Source organism: Protobothrops mucrosquamatus, unplaced genomic scaffold (genome assembly GCF_001527695.2).
Source record: "Protobothrops mucrosquamatus isolate PMUCROS unplaced genomic scaffold, P.Mucros_1.0 scaffold_211, whole genome shotgun sequence".
Taxonomy (NCBI): Eukaryota; Metazoa; Chordata; class Lepidosauria; order Squamata; family Viperidae; genus Protobothrops; species Protobothrops mucrosquamatus.
The window spans coordinates 328,911-350,822 of record NW_015386287.1 but is presented as its reverse complement, the minus strand read 5'-3'; the positions used below and the strand labels follow the sequence as shown (position 1 = coordinate 350,822).

General features: G+C 36.7%; 1 protein-coding gene across 1 annotated transcript in view; it reads left to right on the top strand.

Annotated features, from left to right (window-relative positions):
- The first annotated feature begins 823 nt into the window (after window positions 1–823).
- Window positions 824–21,912, top strand: part of CATSPERB (cation channel sperm associated auxiliary subunit beta) — a 71,403-nt gene continuing 50,314 nt past the window's right edge. Inside the window, exons 1-10 of the mRNA XM_029286343.1 lie at window positions 824–899; window positions 2,672–2,769; window positions 6,146–6,298; window positions 7,806–7,875; window positions 8,339–8,434; window positions 8,877–9,023; window positions 11,683–11,775; window positions 16,517–16,635; window positions 17,840–17,872; window positions 20,151–20,217. Coding sequence (XP_029142176.1) covers window positions 824–899; window positions 2,672–2,769; window positions 6,146–6,298; window positions 7,806–7,875; window positions 8,339–8,434; window positions 8,877–9,023; window positions 11,683–11,775; window positions 16,517–16,635; window positions 17,840–17,872; window positions 20,151–20,217 — 952 coding nt within the window. The remainder of the gene's footprint in view (window positions 900–2,671; window positions 2,770–6,145; window positions 6,299–7,805; window positions 7,876–8,338; window positions 8,435–8,876; window positions 9,024–11,682; window positions 11,776–16,516; window positions 16,636–17,839; window positions 17,873–20,150; window positions 20,218–21,912) is intronic.

Genomic DNA, 21,912 nt, shown 5'->3' with positions numbered 1-21,912 from the left:
TTCTTTCTTTTTCTTTCTTCTTTCTTTTCTTTCTTTTCTCTTTTTTCTTTCTTTTTCTTTCTTTCCTCTCTTTTCTTCTATCTTTCTTTTCTCTTATATTGTACTATTGTTGCCTTATTGCTAGAAAAATTAAAGTGAAAAGAACACATTGTTCCTTTGTTAGGTCCATGACAATTTTGTGGCAATGAAAAGCTGATAGTTCATAGAAGCAAAGAAATAGTATTCATTGAAATATTGTGACTTCATTCCAACATGCCTAAATTGTAGTTTAAAGATTTTAAAAGTGGGGAGGGGAACTATTGTAATACAAAGGACATTGGGTCAGAAGGAAAGGAGAATGTGCTTCTACCAGCCTAAGCAGAAATCAAAAACAGTGTTTGCAAGTGATATAAAGTTAACGTGGAGGAGGGCTAGAAGAACTGGTGGGGAAAACAGAGTAGTCAGGAGATTTTACTGGATTCAGTGATCAACTGGGTTTTATTTTTATTTTATTTTTATTCTTTTTTAAAGGAAACTATTTATCCCTTGCTAGGCATAGCCTAGCAACCTAGGCTAAACAAGTATCAACCAGTCACTAAGTAGGGGATATCGCGAGAGTGGGATGCAGGACAGTAAACAGTATCTGTAGGGTTGAAAAGATCAATATGACATACACAGCAGCATAATGAAGTGCCATCTGCCCAAGCAACGCACATAAAAACAGATGCAGCTGGGGTCTCACAGTTGGGGCTCCTATCTTGACTTTATTTGACCATGCCTGGAAGAGAAATAGCTTTAAGTATAGTTTTATATTCACATTTTCTTTTCCTTCCTTATTTCACAGATGGAGCTGCTGTGGCTTTATATTTTGCTTGGAGCTGTTTTGAAACTTTCTTCAGGCATTGCCTACAATAAAAAAGGCAAGTTGTGGTTTCAAATGCATTCATTCCTGATTGTTAGGATGTTCAAAAGGGGAAGATGGACACTCAGGCTGAGGAGTTTGCTCGTTTATCTCTTTCTTTGCCTGTTTATGCCATAGGAAGGTTTATACTGGCTTTTTTGTGCTTTTTTTGTGCATACAATGCAGTTCTGGACAGCTGCAATGACCACCAGTCATGTTCCTGACACCATAAGGAAATTTTGCTTTAAATGACAGCTGAAATCATGCTTGTTATGTTTCATGATGGATTCTGTTTCAGTTGTTGTAATGTCCTTGTTTCATTATAAGATTTTGTTCTCTCATTGCTTTGTCTAATTGTTCTTGAATGTTTTTGTTTTGTTTTGCTTGATTTCAGATTGCTTTCCAGTCCAGAGCCTTTTACTCTGTTCTGTTTTCTACTTAACTCCATTCTTTCCAACATTATGACCTCAGGCTATCCTTCTTTAAATAATCTCACTCTACCATCATTCATCCTCTAAACCACAGTGAATTTTAGCTATAAGAGAACCATTACCTGAATGTTTATGTTACAATAAGAATTATCTATGTACATGTGTGATTCCAGGAATTAGAATAAATCCATTTGCAGCACAAATACTAATCGATATGGTATGCATCGTTCACCACAAGGGCATCCTCAACTTCCTGAGTAGACTTCTAAAGAATCATATTATATCCTAGGACAGGTCTAGCAAATCCAGGATGCAAAAATTCAAATGATCCTGGCAAAGAACTCATGGCTGCCATCTAGTGGTTCTCCAGGTTTCTACAGCCCAGATCTGGCAGTCCTACTGTATACATCCTGGAAAACATTTGACTATCTTGCAGATATAGCTATTGAAAATTTCAAAATAAGACATACAGCATTAGATGTTATGATGGTAATCGATCTCTTCTTTGAATGCATTATGTGGAATCTGTTGCTGTCAGAATTGAAACAAATTAATATTAATTGACCACAGTCTCATATATACACCAGAATAATCATTCTTGCATTCTTGTTTCATTAGAGAAGAATGTCAACAAACCAATTCTGATCTAGTGCAAAATTTGTTATTATTCATTAAGGCAGTAGTTGTACTTTAAATTAAATTTAATTATTTAAATTAAAAGAATAACCTCTCTGTTTGCAATTCTGTGGTATATAAAACTTCTGTAAGCAATTAAGCATTTGATTTGGCCCAAAAGAGGGAGCAAGGTGGCAATTTATATAACTTAACTTTTACTACAAGCCAAGAGATAATATTAACAGTAGACAACACTGATAATTTTTCTTTCTTTCTTTCTTTCTTTCTTTCTTTCTTTCTTTCTTTCTTTCTTTCTTTCTTTCTTTCTTTTTTCTTTCTTTCTTCTTCCATTTCTTCATCTCCCATCCATTTCTCTAAACTTTTTATCTGTTTCTGCTTCAACTTTTCATTTACATTAAACATCGCTGGCTGCATACTGTTTGCCCAAGTCTTGAGCATTGTTCCTAGAATGTATGAAAAAATCATATTAGAATTTGTAATTCTTGTAATTTGTAATTTCCTCCTGACACAAGAGGAAAAATACTATAGTCACTGAGTTATATTAATTACATTTAATTTCATTTTAGTTAAATTGAAATTTGGTTTTTATCCTGCTACCCTTCTAGTCATAGACATACATGAGCAAAGACCAGGTGCAGCCTTTACCCCATAAAGTTTGTACGTCCTTGGTATAAATAGACATGTTTAGAGATGGTATTATAGTAATCTTTGTATTTTCTCTCAGAGGTGTCCACTTCAAGTTTTGCCTGTTACACAGATACTTTCACGGAGGATACTGCAAAGACTAAAGCAGTTAAACTGTATCTTCCACAAAAGAGCTTAGTAAGTTTCCCATTCAGTTTCATGTACTGTACAGAAACTTAAATTATGGCAATTAACAATGACATTTTTTAAAAAAAACAACAAAACCCTCACTATCCAGTAAAGAGGTTTACCAAATCTCTGTTTCACAGAGTTCATAAACAACAGGCAAAATGCTATTTTACTTAAACATAACACGAATCTACAGGCCACTATTTTACATTTGGTTGTAACAGATCCACCCCTTCTCTCCCATGAGTCCATTAAATCAAGGGTTTTTTCTTTGTAAGAATGAAAATTTGTTATTTCTATAAAATTCAGCTTGAATTTATACAAGTACTTTGGATAAAAAACATGTCCGAAAATAAAAAATAGTTTTTACTTGCTTAGGGAAATTTTCTATATCTATGGAAGTATAGAAAGGATACAATAAAATGTAAATAAAAGAAATGGCACTAAACCAAGAAACTATCAGTTCTAGTTCCCACCTTAAGCATGAAAGCCGCCTGCCGATCTTGGATCTGTCATTCCCTTTCATCCCAAATCACCTTACAGGGTTGTTGTTGTGAGGAAAATAGGAGGAGGGAATATTATTATTATAAATAATAATAAAGGTGGAATTAAATTTTTTAAAAATAAAATAAAATAAAAAGTAGTAATCATATTGTCCAGTCTTTCCACATGTACCATTTTCTTGGTACTGAGGAGGTTTTATTCTGCCATTTCACACCTGTTTTTGAAGGGCAGCATTCACTTCCTGCCCAGAGCAACAAGGGAAAACAAGGATCTTAAAAACAGGATGCAGGGGACAGAGTTGTGGACATGTGCACTGTGATTCCTCATGTATTGACGCTTAAGAAAAACATTCAGAAAAAACATCTGCAGCTCTTGCAGCAGTAAGTTTTCATTCAGGATTGACAGCTAATCTGAAAAATATGTACTAATGGCAATAGGCCTGGGAAGAACCACTTCTTTGTATGGTTCCCCATTGATAAGACAAGGATTTAGAGCAGCTAAGATTCCACTTTCTGAAAACTGAACTGCTGACATCAGCAACTTTACTCATTGTGATTGGTGAAGTCTATGATGACGATGATGATGATATTTAGAGTGGACTTAGCATTTTTATCCATTTATTGAGTCCTTCCCAAGGACCTGAGATAGGAAAATGTTGTTGTTTGATGGTGAGGCATCATCACAGGATATAAGCTATTCCAAGTAAAATTACATTTTGCAATTGACTGACAGTGATTTTGTAAATGCTGGTGGTGTTCAAATGATGCTCCAAGGCATCTATTATTATTGGCTAATGTTATTATCTTCGCTTTCTTTTGTCACAACTATTCTATTTGTAAGTCTTTGTATTTTGTAGTTTTTTCAATTGTTTCTCTTCTCTTCTGCTGTCTATTATTATTATTATTATTATTATTATTATTATTATTAGTAGTAGTAGTAGTAGTAGTATACCACCTTTTTATATTTGCTCAACTCAAGAGAAGTAACCAGCAAGAATAGGGAAAAGACTTATACAGTCTTAATTTGCCTATTGTAGGATAAAATACCCGAATACGCCAAGATCTGCATACCTGTACCCGTGAAAATCTACGAAAACAAATATATACACGACCACCAGGAAAATTATAAAACTATAAAAAGTTTTAATGTAATAAAATATACCTAGCTTTCGCTGGTCACTGCCAGCATCGTCAGGGTAACCTCCAGAAGATGGTGAGGCTATTTATAAGCATTGCACTCGTTGCACCCGGCTCCTAGTCCTCGTCATGGGCCCCAGCCAATCCACCTGCGCTCTAATCATAGTATCTGCATTGCTAATCGTTGTTTCTCTACTTTCCTTATTCCCATTTACATCATTGCCTTTCCTCCCCTCCTCCTTGTGCGATCGTAAGTTACGGCAACTCCTTGTTTCAACCGGCTCAGACTTGTGCTGCATGCCTTTGCGGTGTTACCCTGACGATGCTGGCAGTGACCAGCGAAAGCTAGGTATATTTTATTCCATTAAAACTTTTTATAGTTTTATAATTTTCCTGGTGGTTATGTATTTTATGTCAGGCAACAAAATGAGAAAGAGCCTGTGGCCTAGAGGTTATCACAGCTGCTTAACATGCAGACAGCCCAGGTTCGAATCTCAGAAGGGTATGTCTGGTTGATAAGAACTAAAAAGTTCGAAATAGCTATTCCAGTTCTCCCTTAATTCTTTGTTAGCAATCCAAATTTTAAATATATATATATGATGTCGCAGTTGCAACTGCTGCCTGTGGATGGCTCTAGTTTGAGCTGATACAGGCAAAATATTTCTTTCTCCCATATTTGGGTCAACAGGGTGCATCAAAAAGCACTCAAGGTAATTCTCCTCCCCTGTCTCTTCCCTCCCTGACACAGCTGACAAAGTGAGAAAGAGCCTGTGGCCTAGAGGTTATCACAGCTGCTTAACATGCAGACAGCCCAGGTTCGGATCTCAGAAGGGTATGTCTGGTTGATAAGAACTAAAAAGTTCGAAATAGCTATTCCAGTTCTCCCTTAATTCTTTGTTAGCAATCCAAAATTTTAAATATATATATATATACATACATACATACATACATACATATATACATACATACATACATATATATCCAAATTTCTTTTTCTGACAAAGAGTTAAAGAATTAAGTTGGGAGACTAAGATGGCCATTTCGAGCTCGTTCTGCTCTCATATGTGTGTGTGTGTGTGTGTGTGTGTGTGTTTGAATATTAATAGCTCTGGTTGGTAGCTGGGCTGTTGGTTTGATCTCTGGGCTTGATAATTAGGTTGCAAACATTTCGTCTCCATTCGGGGAGACATCTTCATTGTCCCTCATGTCCATCCACGAGGACTCAGAAGGACACAAATTCAGTCTAACCAGGACCACAATTATAACCAAGCAAAGTCAAGGAGAGAAAGAGAATTCCTCAAGGCCTGGTTCTCCACCAACCAATCAGTAAACAGACACATTGACATCGACTCCGCCTACCAACCACTGAGAGAGAGAGAGGGCTGCTTCAACTGAAATACCGGAAGCAACATTCCAAACAAACTGAACACAATTCAAACTGTACTAAAGATATCCCCTCGAATGGAGATGAAATGTTTGCAACCTAATTACACACACACACACATACACATACACACATATATATAGGAATAGTATAGGAATTCACATTAAAGTGCTCTGACTGCTGGCTGTCTATTATCTGCTTGAAAAATCCAATGACAGAAAATCCACCACCTCACTAGGTAATTGGTTTCACTGTCAATGTATTGGCATATTATTTAACATTTTAAAGATGCTCGGTGCTATAGTTGGACAATATGGCTTTGTGTATACTTTTTTCTTTTTTTGTGCATCTCATCTCAAAGAAAGTCACCTGCCATTTGTATAATATTAATGAAGAGGATACCAAGGAGAACAGAAGAAAAAATCTACTGCTCTATACTTCATCAGGTCTTGCTCCCAGCATACAGATCTTCAATAGTACCTACTCAAACGTCTTCTTCTTCGAAATGACTCTGGTAAAGCATTTGGGGAGGGTAAATTGTTCAGTGGGAGAGAACAGGATTTGCAAAGTGAAAAACTTAGATTCCTTTCCTGATATCACCAGTTAGATTCAAGTGGCAAATGACTGAAAGATGTGGAAAGAGAGAGAGAGAGAGACTGACAGTAGTATGAGGCAAGAATAGATAAATGTTAAAATAGTCAGATCTGGCGCACAGCAGCATCTCATCTTTCTATTATTTTGTAGCAGAAATCAGCATTTTTTTCAGATGATGGGCATTATTGTCTGATTTTACATGTTACAACAGGTGTTACAAAAATGTAGAACATTTCCAAAATGACAACAGTGGTTTTTTTTAAAAAAAGAATGTCTGAATTTGCAGTTGTCATGCAAAAATAGTAATTTTACAAGACTTGGAACTTTTTTATACCACTAACATTGTATAGAATTTGGCAATCTCATGGAATTTCCACCATTTATTTTAAACAAGTTATCTTACTTTTTAAATTTAATTTTGGTTTCCTTTAAGAGGATCATGTGCGCCATGATTCCTGCAAGAATTGGACTACCAGATTTCACAGTGCTTAGAAGATCTGAATAAAAAATAATGGTCTTCGTAAACAAAAAAGTTGAGATTCATAACATTGCTCAGACTGAAAGTGGAGTGTATTGTAGTTGAACAGAGAAGGCATATTATGACCACTGTACCTGATAATATAAAATTTCAGGCAAATACATATACGATATATATATATGTGTCTGTGCCTATGCCTGTGTACATGCTGCATTCATAATGATTTATACTATTTCCAGGATCAGATCTCAGTCATCAGTTACTGTGAATTACAGCAAGAGATGACCTTTAGTCCATTTATGGGCTGCCATAACCAGCTCTTGCGGAGAAAAGACTGCTGATTTGGGCAAAAATAATTTGCATTAATTTGAATTAAAATGTGTGTTTTATTTATTTATTACATTTTTATGCTGCCCATCTCCCCTATAAGGTTAAAATGTTCATTTCTGAAATGGCAGAATGTTATTTTAGTTTGATATTTGTAATACATACTCATTTATTTTCTTGGCCAAAGTTGGTTTGTCACTGTTTTCTTTCAGTATATATACTGTATCTACACCTAGTTTACGTCTAGTCTATAACCTTGGGGTTTTTTTGTAGTCGTCCATCCAAATACTAATCAAGCTTGACCTTGTGTACTTCTTGCAAGATGTCCCAATAAAAATAAGAAATTTCCATTATTTATGTTTTTCATTTTTCCCAAGGAGCTCGTAACTTATTCAAAAGTAGTTTATCCCCACCTAAGCATCAAGCAATAAATTTGGTTAAAAGATTGGCTCACACAGGCTAAGCTAGTAAATTTGGCTGAGAAGAGAACTGAATCTAAACCTACCATACCATACAATGCTAAATATATATTAAAATTATGATGCATAATTAAGAACATATACATGACTATGGCTGTTTAAACTTTAAGTTTGAAAGTTTTTTTCTGACATAATTTCTAAAGGGAAAAGGAGACGAAGAAGTGGATTCATGGTTTATTGATATCCCTAGAGAAAAGATTACATACAATACAGGTGAGAGATTGTTATAATAGCCTGTTTCTGCTAATGGGATTATTGCTGCTTCCTTAATTTGCACCAATATTCCAGTAGTATGATCCTTATGTTGTATATAGTATGTTTAGGTGTGTGTCATGTATGTGTTTCACTTTGAGAGCGGGCAACTAAATTTCATTTTTGATATGTGCCGTTGTGCCCACAGTAAAAGTGACAATAAAGGTTATCTTATCTTATCTCTTATCTTTCCATTTATTTTATTTTTTTAAGTCATATTAACCATAAACAATATAAAATGATAAATATAAATGTAAAATGCTAATATAAAATAAGAAAATGACATGAACCCCCAAATATGGAAACTCATTACTGAAAAGTCCACTGAATATGCCTGGGTGCATTGTATATTAAAGAAAAATGTTAATATTACACTTGGATGTTCATAGGAATTATCCTCATTTTCTATTTCCTGTTTGACTAGATATTGCTCCAGTAGAGGAATGGTTTGTAAAATTCAATATGCATCATGGGTTAGGTATGTTCACTACTGAAGGAACATTATTGGATATAAAGCGAGGTAAGTTATAGCTCCATTCAGGTGAAATTACTTGTAGTAGCTACATTCACTTCAAAGCTTTCTGAAGGTGTTCAAATATTAAATGGTGGTCATCTGAATGGCTAAAACACTATGCTCATGAGGAGAGATTTGTTTGCTGGCAGCTGAGATAGATTTTCAAGTGACTTTTATTCCTGGTATTTAGGGCAAATAAATCCGAATCAAATAAGGATAGATAGTCTTGCTATGTTTTCTTTTTAATGGCATTGTTCTCCAGGAAGTATTGGAATTTAGATATTAGATGCATAGTATTTAGGATTGGGCTCATAATAATGGGGCTGAAAATATATTTTCATTCATTTTAGTAATGAAAATCTGTATTTCCGTATTTTATAGTAAAGTTACAAAACTGTGCAGAATACACATTTCTTACATATTAACCTCACTGTCTTATATTTTACAGAGCCAATTCTTCAGTGGCTTCATAAACTTGGTACTTACGTAAATATTAATAAAACAATGTCTGAGATAAAAGATTTGGCAATAACAAAGAGTCCTTGTGCAAGTGATGTAGCAATAGTTGGTGTAATTTATAGAAAGAAAGATACAGGTAAGTGCAGCATCTTGTGACTGCATACTATTTGATGAGTGTTGCATAGCTGTAACCACCAATGATAATAAATTTGCTATCAAACAAGGTAATCTGATCTATGTGTACTCCGAACCAAATGCCACTACATGTTCCTATTCATATAGGTAGCTCACGACTTATGACCACAAGTGAGCCCAAAAGCGAGACATTTGTTAAGTGAACTTTGCCCCATTTTACAACTTTTCTTGCCACAGTTGTTAATTGAATCACTGCAGTTGTTTAGTAAAGTGAATCTGGCTTCCCCCATTGACTTTGCTTGTCAGAAGGTTGCAAGAAGGTGATCAAATGACCCCCAGGACCCTGCAACCATCTTAGATATGAGTCAGTTGCCAAGCATCTGAATTTTGATCATGTGACCATGGAGATATTGCAATGGTCGTAAGTGTGAAAAAAGGTCATAAGTCACTTTTTTCAGTTCCATTTTAACTTTGAATGGTCACTAAATGAACTGTTGTAAGTCAAGGACTATCTGTACAATCTAGAACTAAGGAGAAACTTCCTGACAGTTAGAACAATTAACCAGTGGAACAACCTGCCTCCAGAAGCGGTGAATGCTCCAACACTGGAAGTTTTTAAGAATTGACTGGACGGCCATTTGTCTGAAATGGTATAGGGTCTCCTGCCTAAGCAGGGGGTTGGACTAGATGACCTCCAAGATCCCTTCCAACTTTATTATTACTATTATTATTATTATTATTATTATTATTATTATTATTATTATTATTATTATTATTATTATTATTATTTAGGAATAAATCACAGTGAGCTCAGTGGGTTTAATTTTTGAATAAATAAATAAATTCATCGGGAGTTGAGCTCAACTCATAATAGACTTTGTCTTTTAAACCTGTAAGGATTGCACAATTATGTTTTGCTTAAGACTGGAAGCTATTTTACTTCCAGAAATATAAATACAAGAATTAAGTAAATTTATTTCAAGCACACACACACCCAGAGACAAGCAAAAGTGTAAGAAATTTGGCATCTTCCAGATTATTCTTCTTATTGGTATTTCATCCCCATATTTTTCATGTTTCTAACTTAAGCTGAGTGAGGAAAAAATCCTACTGGGCAGGATTCTGTGTTGGTAGTTGCATGTGTTTTTTTCTCTCTCTACAAGAACATCCATTTTCTGGAAGTAACAGTCCTCTGAGGGGAGGAGAGAAGACCCCAGTGCAGCAGGCTTCTGAGTTGATTATCACTTGCCTTCCTATTTTTCTAGTTAGCTATGATCTCCAAGAAGTGATTGGTAATAACAGTAATTTCAAAGAATGCTAAAATGGTAAATCTTGTGACTAGTTCTAAAAGAAAATTGCATAACTTTCTTCTGCTGATTGTCTCAAAGGTGCTTTTCCCCCCCAAAGGTGGAGGAAGAGGAAGAAGAAGGCATTTCGCTTTTCATCCAAGAAGCTTCATCAGTTCTGGCTGGATGGGTGGGGGGGGGGAAGGGAAGGATAAGTTCTGATGACTAATCAGAATTAATCCTTCCATTCCTCCCCGCCTCCACCATCTAGCCCAGGGGTAGTCAACCTTGGCTCTTTTATGACTCGTGGACTTCAACTCCCAGAATTCTGGGAGTTGAAGTCCACGAGTCATAAAAGAGCCAAGGTTGACTACCCCTGATCTAGCCAAAATTGATGAAGCTTCTTGGTTGAGAAGTGAAATGTCTTCTTTTTCCTCAAGGAAAAAACATAATCCAGTTACCTTTGGGGGGGGATAGCACCTTTGGGACAACTATGACTTGGATGACAGAGAATCTCCATAGAAATCTTTCTTCTGTTGGGAAATTTGTTGAATGAGGACACTTCCACGTGGGCTTTGAGTTAATCTTTTTTTTCTGGCTTAGCTGAATTGAATTCAGAATCACGCACATACATAAAACTCCACAGTAGTCTGTTTAGCTACTCACTTCTACCTACCGTGTTTTGTTAAGTTTTCAGTTAGAACAAGAAATTCAGTTGAGCTATTATGTTCTGCAAGCTTCTGAAGATGCCAAAGGGCTTCCATCTAGAGCAGTGGTTCTCAACCTTTTTAATGCCGCGACCCCCAAGTCGAGGACTAAACCGGTCGTAAGTCGAGGACTAAACCGGTCGTAAGTCGAGGACTAAACCGGTCATAAGTTGAGGACTACCCAACCGGTCGTAAGTCAAGGACTTTCCCTGCCCGGGAGCGCCGCGCATGCGTGGTTTCGCCCCCTGCGCCGGCCGAGGCGTAGCTGGCAAGCGGCAGAGACGGAGCAGGCCGACCACCAGCTGGCCCAGCTCAAGGGAGGTAAGGCACCCGCCGGAAAAGGGGAAAAAAATGGCGGACAGCCTTGCTTGGCGACCCCCGTGAAATGGTTGATCGACCCCAAATGGGGTCGTGACCCATAGGTTGAGAACCGCTGATCTAGAGATGGGCTATGACTGTAGTAAATGTTGCTCCTTTTGCAGTGTTGTTTCCACCTATCCTGTAAAATCAAATATAAAAGAAATGTGTTGTTTTTCTTCATCCACAAGAATCCAAATCTCTGTTACACCTCTGAAATTTCTATATCACTTGTAGAAATTAGAAGCATACAATATTGTACTATGTATCCAGATTTATTTATGATTCTTGTCTGTATACTTTTTCATAGGAATAGTTATAGGAGTCACTGAAGATGGATTTATGAATCGAGATGTAGTTTGGCGTAATTTAACAGATAACATTTGTGTTCTCATGGATTACGGTAATTTTTCTTTTCAATTAGTGTTTGTCTTTTTTCATTTGTAGATTTCTGTATATAGCTCCTAAATTTTATGACAGAGGCATAAGACTCATGTAGCCCTAAAAAATTTAACTGTAGGCTTCAGAACCCTCTCCCCAGTTTGTACCAATTATCATTTTTGATAAGTCTAAAGGAGAAAATATTAAATAATATGATTGGAAAGAAAACATACTAATTTAATTGTAGCTTAATGAAAATAAAAGATAGGCTCAAGATACAGAAGGATCTTGACAGACTTGAACATTGTTCCCTACCTAAGAAAATGAAATTTAATGTAGAGAAAAGTAAGGTTCTACATTTAGACCAGAAAAACAAAATGAACAGGCACAGAATAGGTGGTGCCTGCTTCTAGGAGTCCTAGTGAACAATCACATAGATATGAGCCAGCAGTGTGCTGCAGCTGCCAAAAAAGCCAACACAGTCCTCAGCTGCATTAATAGAGAGATAGAATCAAGATCAGATGAAGTGTTAATATCACTTTATAATGCCTTGGTAAAACCACACTTGCAATATTGCATCCAGTTTTGGTCGCCACGATATAAAAAAGATGTTGAGACTCCAGAAAGAGTGCAGAAAAGAGCAACAAAGATGATTAGGGGAGTGAAGGCTAAAACATATGAAGAATGGTTGCAGGAATTGGGTATGCCTAGTTCAATTAAAAGAAGGGCTAGGGGCAACATGATAGCAGTATTCTAATATCTAAAGGGCTACCACAAAGAAGAGGGAGTCAACCTATTCAACCATTGCTTCTTGTCTTGAAGGCAGTATAAGAAGCAATGGATGGAAACTAATTAAGGAGAGAACCAATCTACCAACCAACTAAGGAGAAATTTCCTAACAGTTAGAACAATTAATCAGTGGAACGACTTGCCAGTTGTGGGTACTCCAACACTGGAGGTTTCTAAGAAAAGATTGGACAACCATTTGTCTGAAAAGGTACAGGGTTTCCTGCTTGAGCAAGGGGTTGAACTAGAACACCTTCAAGGTCCCTTTATTAAATTTAGCTTTACTTTCCTGGTCCTATCTGATGCTTTTTGGAGAAAGGGCCTGAAAACGTTGTACACTCCATTCTTTAAGGCCTATTAGAATTCTGTATGGTAATTTTATGCTTTCAAGAGAAGATCAGGATGTGTCATGTGACTCATGTCATCTCTTCAAACTCTCCTAATCACTGACTCAGGATAATCACTACTCTTTTAATCCTAAAAGATAATGGCTAGTGCCCTTTCATTCTGAAGTCAAATAAGCAGTTGGAGTTCAGGGGTTTCAATTAATGCCTCATAACCAACTGGCTTTTCCCATGAATTGTCCTGCTGATGTTTCAGTCACGGTTATTTAATTGCCAGGTCCAAGTTGGAGTGAATCGGTATCCCTGTACATACCCAGATCCTTCCCTCTATTTTATACCATCCTCTTATCAATGCTATTTTCATTTTGTCTTCTTTTTACAGAAATGCACCCAATTTGCAATTTCTAGATTAAATATATGGGTTCAAATACATTCTGCATTTCTTCCAAAATTTCAAACCAGTTCATAAATTGTTAATGCTGTACAAATATCAATGTCTTAGAATAATATTTAATTATAAATACTTTAATTTTTTAAAAAAACATATACAAAATTAGGACAAAACAAACCTAGACTGGACACATGCACAATGGAAATAGGCTTCCGCTCCCATTTTAAGCATTTATTTCTAAATAAACTACCTAATAAGTGAAGCTCTCTGGATAGATTGCAATAAAAACACCAAACAAAAAATAATACAATTCAAGTTAAAACATATCCAGTAAAATAAAATAAAGATATCATGCAAATTAGCCAGGAACAAGATAGTCTTCAAAATCTAAAACAATATGAATTAAAAACAATTTAAAAGAAAATAAAGGAAAAATAAAAAGGTCTTCCGACAATGACATAATAATGCTAATATGGGCATCAGTCAAGCCACTCTGGGAAGGGCATTCTAGCAAGTCTCCCACATTGAGTTCACCTTTATGCCATCCAGCTAAGAAAATTACGTCACAAATAAAAAGGTAAAGGTAAAGGTTTCCCCTTTCCGGTCATGTCTGACTCTAGGGGGTGGTGCTCATCTTTGTTTCTTAGCCAGGGGAACCAACATTGTCCAAAGACATTTCCATGGTCAAGTGGCCAACATGACTATAGGCCAAGGCACATGGAATGCTGTTACCTTCCCACCGAAGTGGTACCTATTTATCTACTTGCATTTGCATGCTTTCAAACTGCTAGATGGACAGGAGCTGGGGCAGATAACATGATCTCATCTTGTCATGCAGCTTTTGGGTCTCAAACCCAGGCTGTCAGCTTATCAGATGACAAGCTTAGCATCTTTAACTGCTGACCCACCACGCCCCATCACAAATAAGATCTGCAATATGCATTGGACTAATGACATGTTGTGGGAGTCCCATGGTAGCTATGGAGACCTACTCTCCTCCAGAACAAATATACTTATTCAGATCCCCCAGGACAATCAGTCTGGGCATTCTCAACCCAGGTCCAAAACCAAATCTTTCAGCCCAGGAAGGGAGACTGATGGATAGCAGGTGGGCACTACACTAGCAGAATGCTCTGTTATCTGGGAATTTCCCTATTATCTGACAAAAGAGCCCTTGTGACTGCGAACTCGGCCACCTGCCAATTAGTTCCATGCTCCTCCTGGCTAGTTAAGCTGCTGAGGAGGGAAGTGTGATTGAGTTCTAGCAGTGGTGAAGAGTGAGTTGTTCCTCTGCCTCTAAGAAGTATTGATTCACCCCCTTCTCAAGAAGATATTACTAGATCCCACCATACTGGACAATTTTTGATCTTTCTTTAGGGAAGATTGTGGAAAAGGTGATTGCAACAAACTTCAGTGGACTATGTATGCAGTAGATCATCTGAAACCTTTTCAGACAGGTTTCAGGCCTGAGGATGGGACAGAAAGAGCATTGGTCATGCTTTTGAATGATCTCAAAAACAGGATTGGGATAGTGCATCCATTCTTCAATACCATCGACCATGGTATCCTTCTGGATTGGATGGAAGTGGGCATAACTATATTGTACTGGTTCTTTTCCTCCCTAGGGGTATACCATCATTGTTGATCAGGAGTGAATGTTCCAATACTTGGCCATTACTGTGTGGGATTTTGCAGAGTTCAGTATTCTCTCCACACCTCTTCAACATTTACATGTTGAAGCTGATGATACTTCATCCCATGGCAACAAATGTTCACCAGTATGCTGATGATATTCAATCACAACTCTGCCATTAGAAAATTAAGTATGCTGTTGATGTCCTGTCCTGGTGCCAAGCGGATGTGGGGGGGGGGGGTTGGATGGAGAAAAACAGTCTTCAACAAAACCATGGTTTTGAGTTCTAGGGCCATTTTACCTCTTTGCCAGTGGATGGATGGCACTGCCCCAAACAGATCCAGTGTGCAGTCTGCGGAGTCATGATCTCTGCTTGAATAGCAGGCAGGAGCTGTGGCTGGGAGGCCTCTGTGCAACTTTGTGTTGTGTGCCCGGTGTGTGTGTTCTTTTTTTTTAAAAAAAAATAATTTTTTATTGATTTTTATAATTAAACAACAAAGATTATGATGCATTTACCTACATAAACAAAAAAGAAAAAATAATCCAAATCAATACATTTCAGAGACGCTCGGCAGTCCCCGCCATGCCTCCACCCTCATCCACTTTCCTTTCCTTCCTCCCTCTAACCCCCGACCTCTCCACCTTCCTCCTTACCACCTATCTACATCCCCTCCCTTTCTTACCACCTCCTCGAGTGCAATTTGGGATACCAGCTGAGCATCTCCTCTTATCAATACAATAAGTATTTATCTATAAAATGTAAAAACATCAATTTTTATGATTCCCCTAATCCCCACCCCCCCTGGGCTTCCCGGAACCCAATACAGGACTAACATCACCCCATTCCATAACTAAATTACAATTTAACTAAACAAAGATAATACTATCAGTATATACATACTTTAACTCTAATAATACAATAAGTAACAACAATACAACTGATCAAAGACTATATGTGTGTTCTTGATTTAGGAGGCAGGTGCAGAATAAATTGGTGTGGGAAATTATGTGTGCCCCTAGAATGATACCTGTTATACCTCTGTTTCCACAAACTTCATTGGTTGCCAGTTTGCTTGTGGCTCCAATTCAAGCTATTGGCTTTGACCTTTAAAACCCTACATGACATTGAGCTGAGTTATCTGAGGGACCATCTCTCCCTAATTACATCTATTCATCCCATCAGGTCTGGCAAGAGGAGCATGTTATTGGTCCTTTCTGCTAAGAGACTCACTCTGATAGGACATCAGAAGACAAGTATTATATATATTTCCGTTTCATGGTTTTCTCCATCTAGTTTTTCATCTTCAGTAAATATTCTGCAGGGACACAAATCTATTTGCTTTAAATGTTTTGTTATTGGTGTATACCTTGCTGTTGTTCATTTATCTGTCAGCTCCAACTTCCTTGGTCTTTAATATATTAACATAAATGTCCATACTCCTTATTGCATCATACACTCCATCTAAAATCCATTGTAAATCATTCAAGTTCCAGATAGCAACACAATATTTTCTGCATACAGATGTAAACATACCTTCATGTCCCCAGCCATGATGCATGTTGAAAGATATAAAAACAAAATAACCATGAATCCTTTTCTTTTCCACAGATTGCTCTGGACTTGCACTTGTGGATATCCTTCTAATAAATACTCGTTTAATAATGCTTACTACATTGGGTCTATTTGTCAGTGAAGATCTGCGGTATCCTTCTGAACATAAATTGAAAGTATGTTTTGAATATATCCTTCCCCTATGATATGATGTAGCAAAGTTAACAAAGAACATACTGAAAAAATGTTCAGAGGACATTTGAACTGTGACATTTTAGGCTTTCAGAAATCCATTGAGGGAAAGCGAGGGGTGACAGTAAGCTAGATCAAACTAAAGAAGTAGAACACAGAGTTAGAGGAAAAAGTTAGAAAACTCTCTGTGTATTAAGGAACAGAAACAGACTAATACGCTGTTTGTTTCTATAGAAAGATATTCACAAATTGTTTCATAACTACTCTCTCTGCCTCTTCTATAACAATGAAAACTACTGGCAAATCTGATGATGGCAGTATATTGAATCATCCAAAATCAAGATTATAGCTCAAGATTTGGGCTTGATGTAGTCAAATAAACACTTTATTTTCATGCATTTATTTTAAAGATACATAGCCTATATTTCTATTTAAGTCATTGATCTGCTGTAAAGCTATTAACTTGTTCCCATGGCAAGGCAGCTATAATAGAGAGTATGATGTTAAACTTTTTATCCTGTTCTTTGGTGTCCTTGTTATTGTTCTACTGTTCTGCTATGAATTCAAGGCAATCAAGCCTTTTCCCTCATGGCAGCTTAGAACAAACGGCAATGTAAATGGAGCTGATTTTTTTTAAATTAGATACCGACTTTCTGGTAACAATGTCATAATTCCAGTACAGCTTCCACTTGAAGTCTTTTAGTAAAAGATTTTGTGGTCTAGAAATAGTTTCTATAAGTGTAAGAATTCCTGCTATTTGTGGCACTCATTCTAAGCAAATAGGAAAGATTTACAAAAAAAATTAACTTGGACAAGGTTAAACCAGTTAGATAAGCAGTTGTGGTTGTGAAAAAACAGCCCACAAAGAACCCAAAACAATGGGTTCTGTATAAACATTTGAGACTAGAAACCTAAGAATGATGATATAGATACCCCTCCTTTGCAATTCTAGTGGCCAAACTCCTCAGTTAAACCAAGTTCCCATGCCTGAAATATTTGACATTTAAATGCTAGTATAAATGCAAGAGAAATGTATAATATTAGGACACAGTACTGTATCAAAGTAGCCTAAGTATTAGGTGAATATATAATATTCTATATATTTCTGCTTTCTTGCTTTGCAAGATTTAGAAGTTTTAATTCATTCATATTTTTCTGCTTTTTCATTTTACATTTTCTTTCTTCCAGTTCAACAAACCAGCTTTATGTGGCTTTGAAATGGTGAGAAATTGCTAATATTTTTGCTGTAGTTAGGCATAGCATTCAATTATTTGGCATGCTATTTCACTACATAATCTATTTCTTTCACAACATAATAACAAACACTTGGAAGCATTTGACTTCTCTGAGTACTCGTTTTTAACATCTTTATTTCAAAAGAAAAAAGAAGAAAGAAAGAAAGAAAGAAAGAAAGAAAGAAAGAAAGAAAGAAAGAAAGAAAGAAAGAAAGAAAAGACAAGACAAGACAAGAAAGAAGGAAGGAGTGAGGGAGGGAGGGAGGGAGGGAGGGAAGGAAGGGTCTTCAAAATGATACATTAATAATATATAACCAATTTATGAAATGTAGTATACAGTTTTCAGTACATTATTTGATCACAGCCTACTTCTTGTAGTTCTTAATAGAACTACATATACTTGGAGGGAAGTATGCAGAGGGGTTCCTCAAGGTTCTATCTTGGGCCCAGTGCTCTTTAACATCTTCATAAATGACCTAAATGAAACAATTGAAGGGGCATTCATCAAATTTTCAGATAACACAAAGCTGAAAGGAATTTTTAACTCTTTGGAAGATGCTCAAGATTCAGAAGGTTCTTGACAGATTTGAGCATTGGGCCCTATCCAGCAAGATGCAGCTCAGTGATGAGAAATATAAAGTCATTCATTTAAGCAGGAAAAATCAGATGCAAAGATGCATGATAGGCAGTACTTAGCTAACACTAGTGTTTATGAGAGGAATCTAGGTGTCCTCATGAACTCCACTTAAGTATGAGCCAGTAGTGTGCTGCAGTTGACAAAAAAGTCAATGCAATCCTGGGCTGCATCAACAAAGCAATAGTACCAAGACAAAGGACATCATAGTACTGTTCTATATGGCACTGGTGAGCCAATATTGAGTCCAGTTCTGGTTGCCGCAGTACAGAAAAGATAGTAAATTCCTAGGAAGAGTGCAGAGAACAACAAAGATGATTAGGAGTCTGGAGGCTAAGTCCTATGAAGAATAGCTAAAGGAATTATATATGTTTAACTTAACAAATATAAGATTGAGGGGAGATATGATGCCAATCTTCCAAGGAGAAATTTTCTGATTAGTGAGAATGATTAATCAGTAGCATAGCTTGTCTCCCAGAGTTGTGGGTGCTCTGTTGTTGGAGGTTTTCATTAAAGATTGGACAACCATTTGTCTGAAATGGTATGAAGACTCCTGATTTGGGGAAAGAATTGGTCTAGAAGACTTCCAAGGTTTCTTCCAACCCTATGATTCTATGATTCTATTAAATAACTTTTGTGAAGCCATATTGTTGCTGGGCAAATGTCATACTCTTACTACAGAATTGATCACAATCCTGTACTCCACCCTGACTCAGTGACTGGGATAAGAAATGGACAGGCAATGTTCTAAGAAAATTTAAGATGTTAGTTAATGTCTCCTCTTTTCTTGACATATTTCCAGTCTTGCCTACTTTATCCTACTCTTCAGCAGGGTTATGCTGCAGTAAATATTATTGCTGAGAGTTCAAAACCACCTCAAGACATACTGGTCACAAGGCCATTGTATCTCCTACAGTTACTCTTCTACTGATGGATTATGATGGTTGCATGCCTGATAAGAAAAAGTATTTGGGAGGGATATGGAGTAGCAGTTTGTATTTGGTGTCAAGATTATGTTGATTGCAAGTGTTTAGCTAAGCTACCATCCATGGAGCTGTCAAGGATTGGACAAAAAAACAAAAATATAATAGTAACCCTGGAACAGAAGCAAAGAATTTAGAGATTTTTGGGTGTTAGGTGGATTTTTAAAACCTGGATCTGATAGCCCTGTCTTATGTTTTGGTTTATGGCATATGTACAAGTAGTGCTCCCAATTGTCATCATCTAAAACTAAACTTTTTTTCTTTCAGTCCCTAGCAAGAGTCAAAATTCTGATTTGCATGAAGAAGGACCTGTGAAATATGGATTTGTAATTATTATGTGGCCTATGTGCTTCTTTTTATTGACCATGTCTGGTTAATTCTATTCTTATTCTTGAGTTACTAGACTTACTCTTCCATAATAATGTTATAGTGAAGGTCACTGCTATTAACTGCCATTATCACCAGAACAACAACTAGAGATCCTGGATCCTCATCTATCCTTGCTGGCATTTGATAATCCTAACATCTGTCTTCTTCACCTTCATTTGTGGCAGAAGGATCTAGTGGATCCATTCATGTATATTACCTATATAGATCATGTTCCAGTTTATATGTTACATAATTGTTTCACATTTTGATTTCCACAGGATGATTATTATGAAGCAAAAATCTGGTATAATAAACAATGTTTAGCTAATAGAGACGACTATGAAGGTAAGAAAACCAGATTTTTCCAATAGCAAAAAGTATGATGCATAAAGCAATATCAAAAATACTAAATGAAAATTATATTATCAGTGCTTTTTAAGTGATTGTCTTGATGTATGTCTGCAACTTTGTAAGGATTTAGTGATAAAGACATCATGGCTGAACCCACTAATAAGTATTACATGATGTTATCAAAGCCACACCAGATCTTTTGTGTAAAAGCTATGAAGATCTGATTCCTTTAAAGATTAGTTTCAAGAGTTCTGTTTAATAACTCTTTATAAACTCTTTATAAAATGTTGAAACTAAAAATGTACGGCTAACTAAGATAGCAGTATAAAAAGTTTAAATTCACATTAAGAGCTAAAACAAGTTTATTTTAAGATCAATAACTGTTTCATTTTTAAACCATATTGGAATGTTCAAGTCCACAATAGTCAATCAAAATCAGACAAATATCCAGTCTTTTGTTAAGTCCATTAAAGAATGAAGAGTAAACTCACACGTAGCTGAGTTTAAGTACAGAACTTCCTTTCTCTATATAGAGTATTTCACACACAATATTTAGTTGTAATATTAAAATGTTGGACTGATCCAAATTCAAGGTCACTCTCAGTCATGGAAACTCACTGGGAGATTTTGGGCCAACCATTGTCTTTCATCCCCATGTACATCCCAGAATTATTGCTAAGTGTGATATGTACAATATGGTGCTTTCAGCTCCTGTTTGAAAGGCAGACTATAAACTAGTATATAATGCATCAAATGTTTTCAGAAAGTTTCATGAGACAAAGTAGATACTTTGCTACAATGCAATCCCATTAAACTAATTTAAATAATAATAGTAATAATGATAAAGTTGGAAGGGAGCTTGGAGGTCATCTAGTCCAACCCCCTGCTCAAGCATGAAACCCTATACCATTTCGGACAAATGGCTGTCCAGTTTCTTCTTAAAAACTTCCAGTGTTGGCGCATTCACTGCTTCTGGAGGCAAGTTGTTCCACTGGTTAATTGTTCTAACTGTCAGGAAGTTTCTCCTTAGTTCTAGGTTGCTTCTCTCTTTGGTAAGTTTCCATCCGTTGCTTCTTGTCCTGCCTTCAGGTGCTTTGGAGAATAGCTTGACTCCCTCTTCTTTGTGGCAGCCCCTGAGATATTGGAACACTGCTATCATGTCCCCCCTCGTCCTTCTCTTCGTTAAACTAGACATACCCAATTCCAGCAACCATTCCTTATATGTTTTAGCCTCCAGTCCCCTAATCATCCTTTTGCTCTTCTCTGTACTAGGGAGTCTTAACATCTTTTTTACATCGTGGTGACCAAAACTGGATGCAGTATTCCAAGTGTGGCCTTACCAAGGCATTGTAAAGTAGTATTAATACTTCACGTGATCTTGATTCTATCCTCTGTTAATGCAGCCTAGCACTGTATTGGCTTTTTTGGCAGCTGCAGCACACTGCTAGCTCATATTTAAATGATTGTCCACTAGGACTCCGAGATCCCTTTCACAGTTACTACTATTGAGCAAGGTACCCCCTATACTATACCTGTACATTTGGTTTTTCTTGCCTAAATGTAGAATCTTACTTTTTTCACCATTGAATTTCATTTTGTTAGATAGCGCCCAGTGTTCAAGTCTGTCCAGATCCTCCTGTATCCTAAGCCTGTCTTCTGGAGTGTTGGCTATTCCTGCCAGCTTGGTGT